Consider the following 14,336-nt stretch of genomic DNA (forward strand, 5'->3'; position numbering starts at 1 on the left):
CCCCCCCCCCAAACAGATCAGCTTACAGACAGCTATGATATAACTGAGGATTCTTCTAGCACCCAAGGGTGGATATAACTTCTGAAGTACTTTGGGTATTGTATGTCGTTTTGACCTTCATCTTCAAGGTGCTACTTATGACCCATGTGAAAACAATTTACACAGATGCTTAAGTGCCAGACCTGTCTGTTTAAAAAATCTTTTCAAGGATCAGGGTATAAAAATATTTAGAAACAAAGAACAAAAAACAAACTTTAATGGCCATGTAGACGCACAGCATTTTCATGCTTACTGGGTTAAAGTCCTGGAGAGTAGCTTCCAAACCAGGCTGCTCTGTACTACAGATATATAGGATTGAATGGAAGTGGAGGAGGAAGCTGTTGTCTATACCTGGATTAGTGTTTTAAGGAAAGTTATTAAGAAGCAAGGAGTTAATGCCTTTTGAACACCTACCTTTGAGAAGCAGCGTAACAGACATTATATGTCTAGACCTATTATAGAGCTAGATTTGCCTGGGCTCAAAGTTCAGTTCACCCACTGATAGATGAGGATCATTAAGTTATTTATCTACCTCTGTGCCTCATTTTCTTTCTTTCGTTTTGGTACTGGGGATTGAATCCAGGGGTGCTTAACAATATCCCCAGTCCTTTTTATTTTTCATTTTGAGACAGGATCTCACTATGTTGCCTGTCGCCTTGCTAAGTTACTGAGTCTCAGCCTTCCCAGCTACTGGGATTATAGATATACACTATCATGCCTGGCTCTGTGCCTCATTTTCTTCACCTGCAAAATTGAGAAAATAATAAGACCTACTTCAGGATTATAGTGAGATTTCAGTGATCTAGTGAAGTGCTGAGAAAAGTGCTTTTACACCTAAGTGTTAGTTGTTCACGAATTGACTTATCATTGTTATTTGTTAGTATCATTACTATTCCTTGCCAGGCACTTTATATTTGTTACATTTTTGCTCCTTCTAACATCCCTTGGAAATGAATAATATCCTCACTTTGCAGATGTTAAAGCAGATGATAACTTAGTTTGATTCCTCAGTTGTGAGACCTCTAAAATCTACTCTATCATGATTTCTTTCTAAAAGGTAATGTTGAGAATTAAAATGATTTTCTTTTCGGTCTTGTTTTAGGAAACCATTTCTGATAATTGTGTGGTGATTTTCTCAAAAACATCCTGTTCTTACTGTACAATGGCAAAAAATATTTTCCGTGACATGAATGTTAATTATAAAGCAGTGGAATTGGACATGCTTGAATATGGGAGCCAGTTTCAAGATGCTCTTTATAAAATGACTGGAGAAAGAACTGTGAGTATATCCTCAGCTATGCTGTTGTAATAGATGGTAACTTGGTTCACCTAGAGACTAGACTTTGTATTAGGAAAAGGAAGCCAGAAGTTCTCTGAAGATACCATCCACCATGCGGCCTGCGCATTGGTTTCATTAATGAGGTTTTTGGCATAAAAGTTAGCTAGCAGAGATCGAAATAAAACACACAGACTCAGTTACCTTTTCTTATGACCAGGTCTGAGATGGCTCCCCTCTCGAACCACACCCATAGGGCAGCAAGGATTACTCAGGGCTAGCAGGAGAGAGAGCGAGCGAGCACGCCAGGGAGTAGCCTTTTATTGGGGAACAAGAAATTCAGGGGAGAATTCCATCCAATGAAGGTTGAGGGGGGCCGCACTCCAAGGTCAGTGATTAGGCCCCCGGGGTCAGTGGTCAGTCACACCCCCACACGGACGGGTTCTCTCATCAGGAGAGGGCCGGGAAAGTTCCGACACAGCCAGAACGCCTCAGACCCAAACCGGGAGTCGCCCAATCACGCGTGAGAATGGCTCTCCACAATACCAAGAAATGGCAAATTTGGAAACCAGAGTTTTATAATAGGGAAAAGCAGAGTTGTTTTTTATTTTTACTGTGTGTGTGCTTGCTTGGGCACTGGGATTACAGGGGATGATGGTGTTGTTATAAGGACTTATGTAGGGTTTTTAAGGTCCTCTTTCAAGATAAAGATGTTAAAGAGGGGTCATTCTTTAGTGACTGTGCAAATAGGAATTCTTTTCTCTTCCATGTTTATGGATTTTTCTAATATGCAACATAAGAACTGTGTTGCTATTTTCCTCTTTTATATTTGCATGGAAGTTTATGGTATATGTTCCCCCTTTAGTGAATATGTTAAGAAAAGACTACTTAAACACTATAAATACTTTTATTTTTGTGTTACATACCATAGTGATTATGAGGAAGGCCTTTAGAATCAGATTTTCCTGGATTTGAATCTCTGATCATTTCATTTACTAAGATTGTCATCTTGGGCACATTCTTCCTCATTTTCCTCCAAAATCAGGCTAAAAAATAGTACCCAAGTATGAGTGTCAGCAAGTATCAGAAACGATTTCATAATTCTAACAATAAGTTATGCCTAATTTATCTTTTATTTATCTAACAGGTTCCAAGAATATTTGTCAATGGAACTTTTATTGGAGGTGCAACTGATACTCATAGGCTTCATAAAGAAGGGAAGTTGCTACCACTAGTTCATCAGTGTTATTTAAAAAAGAAGAGAGAATTTCAGTAATGTAGGTACTTACCATGACTAGTAAATGTTAATGTGATAATACCTGATAATGCCTTTTAAATATTTGAGGATGTTTTAAATGTGAATTATCTTCATGATTAAAAATAATGAAAAATAAATGGCTGTGGACACCTCATCTTCTTACTTGCCAATTCTTGAGGAAGAGATGATATTTATAACCAAAGGGGTAGTTATATCATAAGATAAGAATGCATTTAATTAGGAATTTTTATATGAATTTTACAGCCAAGAGCTAGGAGATAAGCATTTGAAATTATTCCCTATAGCATTCAGGAGTTAACTCCTTACCTTGTGTAGCTTTTAGTAGTAAGGACTGATGTGAGTTTCTTTCAAATTTAAGGTTCTCACTAATAACAGTTGTGAAACAGGTAGGGATATCTTCTACCATATTGTGTAAAGCCTTCACATTCTACTTCTAGAGCAATGTATGTCATATACATTAAAATTCAATGTCTTATACAGTATGTCTTATACATTAAAATTCATAGACTGGAATGAATTTTACCTTGGGGAAACCAAATGATTCATTTAATTACTTGATAGTTCCAGGGAACAGAAATTAAATGGAGGAAGATTTCAGCATTGTATAAAGATGAACTTTTTGAAAACAGTTCACAAGTGAACCCAGGGGAACTTTACTATTGAGCTACATCCCTAGTTTTTTTGTTTTTATTTTGAGACAAGGTTTTGTTAAATTGTCTAGGCTGGCCTCAAACTTGAATCATCCTGCCTCAGGCTCCCTAGTTCCAGGAATTAAACGTATGTGCCAATGTACTTGGCTCTTGATTTTAAATACAGAACTAATTATCCAAATACTTGAAGTTTTGGTGAGTATATTCTGATGCAACTTGTTCTCACTCTTTGGTATTATCCTATACCTCAGACCTGATAACTTTTAAGGAAAGTTTTATAGGATTGAGATAATTTCTATAAATTGACACTGACACAAAATGTTTTTATTTACCTAGTTCAGTTTTTTTTTTGTTGGCATAACTCAAAAACAAGTTTTAAGAATTTGCATTTTCACTAAATCAAATTGTCTTGATCCTGTAATAGATCTCTACTGGAAAGGAATCCCCAACCATACATACTTTACCCACTGAGCTATATCCCTAACCTAAATTTCTTATTTTTAAAAAATAAACATAAACAGACGTTTTTCTGATGTGCATAGTATTTATTTGGTACCCCTATCAATTTCTACAATAAACAGATCAGAAGCAGTTCACATAGTGCCCACCTATACTTCACATCTAAATGAATTACTAGTTGAGCATCTAATCCAAAATCCAAAATCTGAAATGCTCCAGAACTGGACACTTTGTGGGCCCTGACATGATACCACAAATGAAAAACTCCATACTTGACCTCATGTGGAGGTCACAGTCAAATGCAGGTACATTAAAAATATTTTATAAAATCACCTTCAGGCTATGTATATAGAATATCCCCCAAATATTATGTATATGTATATGCAAATATTCCAAAATCTGAAAAATTCCAAACACTTCTGTGTTCTAAGCATGTCAGGTAATGGATACTCAACCTATATTTAGTAGGGTATTTTGCAAGGCTGGAAAGAAGTAGTCAAGATTTTTCACCATAGTGGTGAAAACTTTAATCATGAAATAAATTTAATCATAAGCACATTTATCCATTCCCAATCAGAAAACAGCAAAATTACATTAGATGTATTATTTACAGTGAAAACTTGGAAGACTTGACAAAGCATCTATCAATAATCTTAGAAAACTCCGCATGCCCCCATTAAGGGTTTTCCTTAGAAATGAAATAAACACCAAACATGTTTATGAAACAGCAAACTTTATATACCTTTAAGCACCAGCTTGACAATTTATTCTTTCGGTTTTATAAAATATTCCTGCTTTGAAAGGCAAAGTGAATGTAAAAATGCAAATGTAATTAAATCACTGACCTGGATATTATTATTGCAATGGTTTCAATGTTTTAATACTATATTCACTTCTTTGAATTTGTTTGTAGGCTTGAAACAAAATATTTGCCTTCTGTCTCAAAATATTCCCTTAAAAATTAATCATTTTTGGAACTGTACAACTGTATTTGTCACTCATACTGTTAAATATATGAACTTGGTCCATGGAGGTCATGTTGTAGTCATAAAGCCCAGCTTTTTGGATAACTGGTTATACAAAACAATAAAAAATATTAAACTACCATAAAATATTACTGATGTTAACAGTTACATATGTATAACACATCAGTGTACCCAGATTATCCTATTAATGTGTTTAAATTACTAATGTACAATCAGGTTTTAAACTTAGCAGTTAAATTCCCATTCATTATGTAAAATTAAAAGCTCTAGAAAGACTCTTTGAATTCTGTACTTCAGAAACATTATAACACTATTAAGGCATTACTTAATAAACAGACCCCAAAGAAAGTAACTAGTATGTTTGTATAGGAGAGCTAGTCATATTTTAAGGCAGTCAAAAGGGTCATTTTTCACTTTAAGGCTCTTATATATTTAAATTTATTTTATGCAGACGTTAGTCTGAATAATTTAAATATTTATCAAGTGACCAATTAGGGAACTCAAAGCCTTTAATAAAGTAAATGGGCAGTTTGGAATTAGATTATAACATTCCCTACTTCCACCCCCCCCTTAAAAGATTATTCCATATATCTATCTCATCCCTTTGGACAATTTCTTCATACTCACAAGTTGGCAATAAAAATAAGAAAATTGAACTCAAACACATTACAAAATAAAACCTAATAAGTATTTTAACAGAAGTTTAAGTAATGTTTGTTTTAATACAGCATTCCAACAATTTTATATTTAACTTCATTCACTATCCTTGACAGTCTAAATGTTTATTAAGTGAAACCAGTAGAAATGTTAACTAATTTACTATTTGGTTAAGTACAGATTCTGCTAACTTGTAAAGTGCAGAAAATTAAACATTTTAAAATTAAAAACTACATGTCACTTGTGTTCGTAAAGTAAATATGCATGAAAGGACTAAGTAAAATAGAAGCAAAAGGAAAAAACTCTTCAGAATCAGAAACAACCTTTTGTGGATTTTTATTCACCTTAATTTCAGTAACAGAACCCTACAATATATTCACTTTTCTATCACTTTCCTGTATACCTTGGTATTTTCAGGGATTAGGAAAATGTGCCATTTATTATAACTTTATTCAAAAAGTATGATTAGCTACATTAGTTTTCTACATAAAAATATTATCTTAGAATTAACTTTTTAAAGTAAATTCCATAATTTTTCAGAAAAGCAAATAAAAATTTACCAATTAAAAAGCATTTAATTCCAATACAGGTTATTTACAAGGCTTTTTATGCTGTTGTGTTTGTGGCGAGGGATGAGGGAGTTTACTCAGTGAAATACTTAATATGAACATGAGATATGGTATTTTATTAAAGACTAGTTAGTTATTTTTCTGTTTTGGTACCAGGGATTGAACCCAGAGCACTGTACCACCAAGCTATATTACCAGCTCTTTTTGTTTGAGATAGGGTCTTGCCAAGTTTAGAGTAACAGGGAATTTGCCTAGTTGCTAAGGCTGGCTTAGAACTTTTGATCCTCCTCTCAGCATCCCAAGTCACTGGGATTATAGGTGTGTGCCACTACACTTGGCTAGAGTAGTTAACTATTTTCTGACGAGTGCTTGTATACTAGAGCAGTTCCCTTCAACACAGGTAGGTACATCTACAAATACAAATGAAGGGTCAATCACTGATATTAGTGAAAGACCACACAATTTCTGGAAACATCTAATACCTTTTTAATTATATAACTTGATTTGGAAAGAGAATATACCAATCTGGTTATTGCTTGAAGAGACCTGCCATTATAAATTTGAAAAAAATATGACCTTAAATCTGTATGAAACAAAAAGCAGTCTAAAAGACATTCATCTCTCTTAAATTTGGTTTACTTTCCTGTCATTTAATTACCCAGGTAGATAATACTAGAAAAAAAAGATGTTGAAAATGTTAGAAGAAATGAATTTTAAAAGGGGGGGGGGGAAGGTATAAAAGGAATTTCCACTAAATAAGATAAAGATGAAGACATCGGGCAAACACCAAGTGAAATCCATACAATATATAGTAATTTCATAGCTTAACATTTTCTTAGTCTTTCTTGTGCATGTTTATATTGAGGGTATATGACAGTGCCTTAAATCACCCCAACCTGTGGTATTAAGACTAGACTTCAGTTTTTAAACTTCAGTTTATGTTGTCAGACCCTCAAATTTAATCAGTAATTCTGCCTTATCTTTCCAAAACTTATACATATATTTTTGCAAAATGTAGGGAAAAAAAAAAGAACCCAATAAACGGTATTTCATCATTTGTAGACTTATTATTTTAAAAGCTCATGAAAATGTGTTATATTATCCCCTTAGATATAGTTTTATCATCTATCCAAGAGGCTGTGTTAGAATATATTTCTTCCTTCTTTATCAGAGAGTTGTGAATTCTTAGTCAATATATTATCTGTGAAAATCTTTCTTCTGCATTTTTCCATTCTGAACAGCAATGGTTAAAAAAATTACTTGGCCTAATGAACTAGTTTTCTAAAACATTTTAATCCTTCAAAACTCATATCTATTAACAAGAATATTTTTAATTAAAAAAATTCTAACTAGTATTGTGAGCCTTTTAATTTTTAAATAATCAATCATTGATTCTTTCGTTATCCAAGCATCAAATGTTACTTTATGAAAACTGCAAGAACAGAATAGGTTGAGTCACAACCACACAGTTAAGTGAGAAAGCAAAAGAGGTTCCAATGGGGCAACACTAAATTTCATTCACAACCATATGGCCACACTAACATTCTCTTGAAATAGTTATTTAGCTAATGTTTTAATAAATAGAATTTCCAAAGAATTTCAACTAATAAGAAAAGGTGAGACTGTAAATTCATTTTTTATTTTACTAGTTACAACTATATCTTGGAAATATGTCATTACTTAGGACTCTAACAACTGAGTTGTATCCCCAGCCCAGGACTGTTTTTAAAAGCAGTATTTTCCCCAATATTAATGTAACAGTAATCCTACAAGTAATTCAGAAAATAAAGCTTGTTTATCACTCAAATACATTCTATTTATAATGAGGTAAAGTCTTACTTTTTTCTATAGGACTGTTATATAGCAACATAGCTTATTAAAACAATAATTGTGCTTGAGGATTACTATGAATTAAAAATGATAATGTTTACATCTGTTTTTCTACTCTTAAAGCAATCATGTATATACATTTCCTTAAAAGTTTTCAATAATTCTATTTTCTGAGAATAATTCTATTCTAAGTGAATGTGTTCCCATGATGTGGGGTGTGAAAAGTGTAATGGGAATGAAGAGACCAAGATTTGTAGATCACTTATAGTGTTAAAGAATCAAATTCTGTTTTGAACCTTGGGTCTCCAGATGAAATTCAAAAGTTAGTTTTTAAGTTTCTAAGGTATCATTCAAGCTCTAAAGTGTCATAATTTGAAAGTAAAATTATGTTCTCTGGTATTTTCTTTCAGTTTTCCTTTCATATTTGTCTTTCTTAAATCTTACTCTAATCCATTTAATTAGACCTATCTAAATACTTCAAAAAGTCTCCTCTAATACATTTTTCTGATGGGTTTAAAATTAGCTCCTATATTTGTATGAAAGCTCTATCTAAATAGCACATAACTGAAGTTAAGTAAACATTTATATTATATTCTATTTAACAGTTCTATTAGGAATAAAAAATCATAATTTTTAATTTTTGAAGATCTTGGGTCCTTCAAATTTGATCTGAACATAATACTGTATCAAAAGTGGCTGTTAAATCCATTCCATGCTTGATAGAGGGTTAAAACCAGAAAAACATCAGAAATGATGTGTATCTGGAGTGGGAGGTACAACTAGCTTTGTGGACCAAAAATCTCTTAGGTAAATAACTGCTACTAATTTTAAAAACTGCTATTAGTTGTCTTGCAGGAATGGCTAAATATCAAAGCCAGCATTAATATGCCAAATACATTTGAAAAGAACATTTTCTTATTGTTCCCAAAGCCCCAAACTACTATGAAAATAGAAGAAATACATATTCAAATCCTCACACTATTAAAGACACCTTGCCTCCAAAACATAAAATCTCTAATTCCCAAGCACATGGGTGGTTATAATTTATGTTTACTATTGTTTTACATTTATCATAAGAGCTTTAAGAACCCTAAAAAATCTTTATTTGATAGTTAAAGAACAATGCATAAAAATGCAAGTTTTACATGTAACAGCTATCTTAGACAACCTTTATAGAATTATGAGAATAGATACTAACATTTCAACAGATTGCTTTAATGTCAAACTTCCTAATGAAGATGGGATACTTGTTCAAGAAAATAATGCATATGTTAGTGTAATGTAAAGGAAGTTTAATGCACATAAACAAAACATAAAAATAGAAATTTCCTACAGACTGGTTAGTTCAAAATATGCTACTCAAAAACTGCTTTTCAAACCTGAACGACATGGCTTGCTTTACTACTTGTTCACCCTATCAAAAAAGAATGTTCTGTCACAAAAATGGATTGTGGACATGTTTACTATCAGAAAATATTTAAAACCCATTTATAATTGACTAGAATAAGTAATTAAAACAATTCTTAAGAGTAAGGAAAAGGCAGTTGACATTTTAATTATTATACTGTTAAGATTATGAATAGGGAACTTAAATTCTTGAAATGTTATTTCCATTTGTGAGTATGAAAAACAAAAATGTGACGACATGAGGCTATATTGTTATTTAGAGGAAATCATTGTCAAGTTACAGCCTTCATTCAGAGCAATAAAGCACAATAAACAATGAAAACCAATTCCACACTCAACACATATTTTAGTCTCTTCAGGCCCTATAACATTCTTAGGGTTTTCCATTATGTTTCTTCTTAATGGTAACAGATTCTACAACTACAAATAAAACATCAAGAATAAAATATCTGTTTCATTGAATAAGAAAGCTGTTATTTATATGATCTTAGAAAACTCTGAAAGGAATTTGTAAAACTCACTCATAATTTAATCATGTGTCTTAAGTTTTTTATCCCATATATATAAAAGTTTACAGATGAGTTTCATATTCCTTCACAGTTATATGGTCTAGTGCATTTCAGAGTATCTGGGTATTATCAAAGCTGTCCTTTTCCAATGAAAACATTTAAGAAAACATTAAGCACTTCTCAAATAAGTAACATGATGTAGAACTGCTTACTTTTGGATATCACCTTTTTGAAGTACAAATGTATCATTGACCAGAGCAAAACTGTTTGACTATTTTATAGTATCTATTAACAAAAAGTTCTCTATGAGAGAGAGGAAGCTGTAATATCCTGAAGCTATTTCCCAAGAGCTAGTTTAGTAGATAGAACTTTGGGCTCATCTTTATGTTTCCTTCTTCCTAGTTTTTTTTTTTTCTCTTTTTTTCTTTTTTTGGTAAAGTTACTTTCAATTATGCACACACTGCACTATCATCGTTCACTGGATTGAGATTAGGTGGGAAGTAGCTGCATATTTTCAGCGACAGCAATGGACCTCTTAGGTCATGACGGTGTTTATAGTTAAATCACATCTAATGTGAAATTTTGAATTACATCCAGGGCTCCGGTATCAAAGCCGCACATATCCAACATGCCTCTATCATCTGGGTCTGCAATGGTAAAACCATTTGATGTCATTCCACAAACAATGAATTTAGCTGGAATATTCATTTTCTGTAGAAAAAATACACAAAAAACACCAAATACATAACAAGTTATATGTAAGGAAAAACAAAAACTTCCAATATTATAACAATTTAAAATTTCTGTGCCATATTTTTTACTTAAAAAGCCAATTTATTTTTTTGGGGGGTCATTTTTGCTTCAATCTTTTAGAGTCCAACAATATGAGCTATACAAGAATGTAAAACAAAATTGTGTAAAGAACCTACCTGAATTTCTTTGTTCTACATTTTTGTTTTATGGGTTCCACAGTACATTTTTAAGCAGCCTGGAGACTTTGTAATTATGAAACCTGTTAGGATATTCAGGGGTGCCAAACATTTTTATCAAGATATCAAATGTTGGGTAATATGTGTGAATACACACAAATATAAAGAAAAAGGAAATACATCTTTGGGATTTTTTTATATTTGGTTTGCAGTTTTCATAAATACAATATATACATGTTCTACAAAAGATAAACACACACACACATTTTTTTGGGGGGGTTATTGGGGATGGAACCCTGGGGCAATCAACAACTAAGCCACATCCCCAGCCTTTTTTTGTATTTTATTTAGAGACTGGATCTTGCTTCAGGCCTTGCTAAATTGCTGAGGATGGCTTTGAACTCGAAATGCTCCTACTCAGCCTCCTGAGCTGCTGGGATTACAGGCGTGCATACATAAGATCTTGTTCTCTACTTCTACATTTATGGTTAAAATAATTGAATATTTGAGAAAAACTAATAATCACTGAGTGTCAGACACTACAATGAACTCTTTAAATAAATAATATACCTAATGTAATTGTTGTTCTGACCCTAAAAGGTAATTACTATTATATATTGTGACATATATCAGTTAAGTAATTTGCTCAGATTCACAGTTTGTGGAAGAGAAAGACTCAGGACTAAGACTTAAGGTTGTATTAAATCTAAGTTCTATTCCTGCTCCTATAATTCTCAAAATTACATGTATCACCATTCCCTGGAAGGCCAGTTCCACCTTCAGAATTTCTGATTAGAGGTGACAGATGGAACCTAGGAATGTGCCTTTCTAATGAGGTCCCAAGTGATGCTAAGGTTGCTTGTAGGGAAACCATACTTTGAGAACTACATCTTCCTTAACAAGTCTATTTCTACTTACAGTCACAAGTCACATTTTAAATGCTAAATAGTCCCATGTGATTAGTGGCTACCATTACTGGAATCTGCAGTTACAGAACATTTATGTCATTTAAGAAAGCTCAGTCAGGTTGCACCGTCTAGAACATAGGTATTTCCATAAAACTTAAGACACAGATTATAGCTTTGTTTAATTTTTTATAGTTGTTCGCAAATACCACAAATGAGACTTTGGTGCTGAAGATCGAACCCAGCACCCCGCGCATGCCAGGCAAGCGCGTTACCGCTTGAGCCACATCCCCAGCCCCACTTTTTATAATTGCAAGTACTGTTGAGTCTATAATTGACACCGGGTCTACACAAAGATTAGAACTACTTTTAGTATTTTTTTTTTTAAACAATGAAAAAGAATGGATTATTATTCAGATGAGAAACAACAGGATTTGTTTTACCTTTCGATAGTCCTTTAGAGCAATAGCAGGATGGATGCTTCCAGCAAAGGTCTCATTATCAGTGAATACAATGAAGACATCAGCAACTGTGTTTGTCTTCTGAGCCCAAATTATTGGAAGAGAACAATCTGTTCCACCTGCTGGGATCTAACCCAGAAAAAAAAAACCCAAAAAACAAAAAACATGTATTAGAATAAAATTACCCTAGTGTCCATAAATGAGATGTCTGAAAAAATTACTTAAAAATACAATTTTCATGTTATTTTATTTACAGCCTATATATATATATGTATGTATGTATATATACATACATATATATATAAAATATATACCTTCCCTAATAAGACCATAGTTTTTTTTTTAAATTTTGTACTTCTCATGAGAAAACAATTTGTTCTTACAGATATATAGCATGCAAGATGTCAATATAAAATTATTGTATAATACATATTAAGTAGTATTTTTTGTTTTGTTTTGTTACTAGGGATTGAACCTAGAGGCACTTAACAAATGGGCAACATCTCCTGCCCTTTTTATTTTGATACAGGGTCTAGCTAAGTTGCTTAGGGCCTCGCTCATTACTGAGGCTGGCTTTGAATTTGCAATCCTCCTGCCTCAGCCTCCCAAATTGCTGGGATTATAGATGTGCGCCACCAAGCCCAAGTACTTTTTTTTCATGTTAAATAAACTTAATAAAATTTTCTTACCTGATTCATAGCTATTAAAACCTGTTGTAAGGTCATGTCTGTAGTTATGGGGCATGGTACCATTTCATGTGAAAAAGCAACTATAGAAGAATCCTTTTCTGTTCGTGTAACAACCTGAAAATTCAATAGTAGTAATTTTCAGCAGATTGGGGGGGGAAGTATAGTATTGAAGTTTATACAACTTCATTATAAACAAACAAACAACACTATGATGCTTGTTTTATTTCTAAACTTATACTACCGTGCAACAATAAAGTAATAAGTGAATGGTAATATAGTTTACATGAACTTACAAAGAAGCTGGTTTTTTTTTTTTTTGAAAAAAGCCACTTTTCACAATAATCCTTTGAAGCAAATAAAGACTATATTCTCATTTTATTAAATCAGGAATAAATTCACAGTAATGAAAAAAAAAACCCTGAAAACAAACACTCCCAAATAATTTTCCTGGCTCTATGTTTTCTGATATCTTTGTCATCAATATTTTTAAACATATTTATTTTTTATTTTAGCTGTATATGGACACAGATTTTTATTTTTATTTTTTAATATGCTGCTGAGAATCGTGTGTGCCTCACATGTGCTAGGCAAGCTCTCTACCATTGAGCCACAACCTCAGCCCTTTGTCATTAATTTTTACGCATTATCTACTTCCTCAAAAATACTATTAATATTTATTATTGTTAATTTAAAATTTCAATTCTGACTATTCCTTAGAAATAATTTTCAATATACTTAAAACTTCTTTACAAAATTCTTTAAATATAAAATGAAGTGAAAAAGACTGTTGATATATCTCCCTTTATAACTTAACCCTTTAGTAAACCATTTCTTAGAGGAGCAAACACTCTATTTTATGTGTTCTCACCATGCACATTGCTGCAGCAACAGTACTAGCATTGAGTATACTACCCAAAACTCTTTGGTTCATAGAAGCACTGACGTCAACAGCCAGCAAGAAACGCTTTCCAGTTGGCTCAACTGTCTAAAGAGAAAACAAAACAATCATTAAAAGAAGTCTCAGAAACTGTAAAATAAGAATTTTATTTCCTTACTTTTCATTCAAAAGATTCTCTATTTTTTTTTTTTTGTACCAGGGAATTGAACTCAGGGGTATTTAACTACTGAGCCACATCCCCAGTCCTATTTTGTATTTTATTTAGAGACAGGGTCTCACTGAGTTGCTTAGTGCCTTGCTTTTTGCTTAGGTTGGCTTTGAACTCTCATTCCTCCTGCCTCAGCTTCTCTAGCTGCTTGGATTACAGGCATGTGCCACTGGGCCTGGCTTTTTTTTTTTTCAAATATATGTATTTTTAGTTGTTGATGGACCTGTATTTATTTATTTGTATGTGGTGCTGAGGCGAAACCCAGTGCCTCACACATGCTAGACAAGCACTCTGCCACTGAGCCACAACCCCAGCCAACCTTCTAATTTTTGACACACCAATCAAGACAACTATTCAAAACTGATTAGCTTGCCAAATTAGTGGTGCACACCTATATTACAGTGACTCGGGAGGCTGTGGTGGGAGGATCCTATGTTCCAGGCCAGTCTCTGCAATATAGTGAGATCTTGTCTCAAAAACTAAAAAGAGGGGAACTAGGGATGTAACTCCCTGGGTTCAATCCCCGGCACTACAAAAACCAAAACCAAAACCAAACCAAAACCAAACAAAACAAAAAACCAACCC

General features: G+C 33.1%; 2 protein-coding genes across 5 annotated transcripts in view; one reads left to right on the forward strand and one right to left on the reverse strand.

The window, feature by feature from the left end:
• The window catches only part of Glrx2 (glutaredoxin 2), a 10,255-nt gene extending 7,528 nt beyond the window's left edge, over positions 1 to 2,727 (forward strand). For all 3 annotated transcript variants that reach the window (XM_015491676.2, XM_015491677.2, XM_015491678.2), the window contains exons 3-4: positions 1,142 to 1,318; positions 2,463 to 2,727. In XM_015491676.2, the coding sequence (XP_015347162.1) occupies positions 1,142 to 1,318; positions 2,463 to 2,591 (306 nt within the window). In that variant the 3' untranslated portion in view covers positions 2,592 to 2,727. The remainder of the gene's footprint in view (positions 1 to 1,141; positions 1,319 to 2,462) is intronic.
• A 1,041-nt stretch (positions 2,728 to 3,768) lies between these two features.
• The window catches only part of Ro60 (Ro60, Y RNA binding protein), a 32,115-nt gene continuing 21,547 nt past the window's right edge, over positions 3,769 to 14,336 (reverse strand). The window contains exons 6-9 of one of the 2 annotated variants that reach the window (XM_015491675.2): positions 13,514 to 13,630; positions 12,646 to 12,759; positions 11,939 to 12,085; positions 3,769 to 10,372 (exon numbers count right to left, since the gene is read on the reverse strand). In XM_015491675.2, the coding sequence (XP_015347161.1) occupies positions 10,220 to 10,372; positions 11,939 to 12,085; positions 12,646 to 12,759; positions 13,514 to 13,630 (531 nt within the window). In that variant the 3' untranslated portion in view covers positions 3,769 to 10,219. Of the gene's footprint in view, positions 10,373 to 10,472; positions 10,674 to 11,938; positions 12,086 to 12,645; positions 12,760 to 13,513; positions 13,631 to 14,336 lie in introns of those variants that run through there. The other variant, XM_048809806.1, reaches the window with a different exon arrangement.

The sequence above is a fragment of the Marmota marmota genome, unplaced genomic scaffold, assembly GCF_001458135.2.
Source record: "Marmota marmota marmota unplaced genomic scaffold, marMar, whole genome shotgun sequence".
In the NCBI taxonomy this organism is placed as follows: Eukaryota; Metazoa; Chordata; class Mammalia; order Rodentia; family Sciuridae; genus Marmota; species Marmota marmota.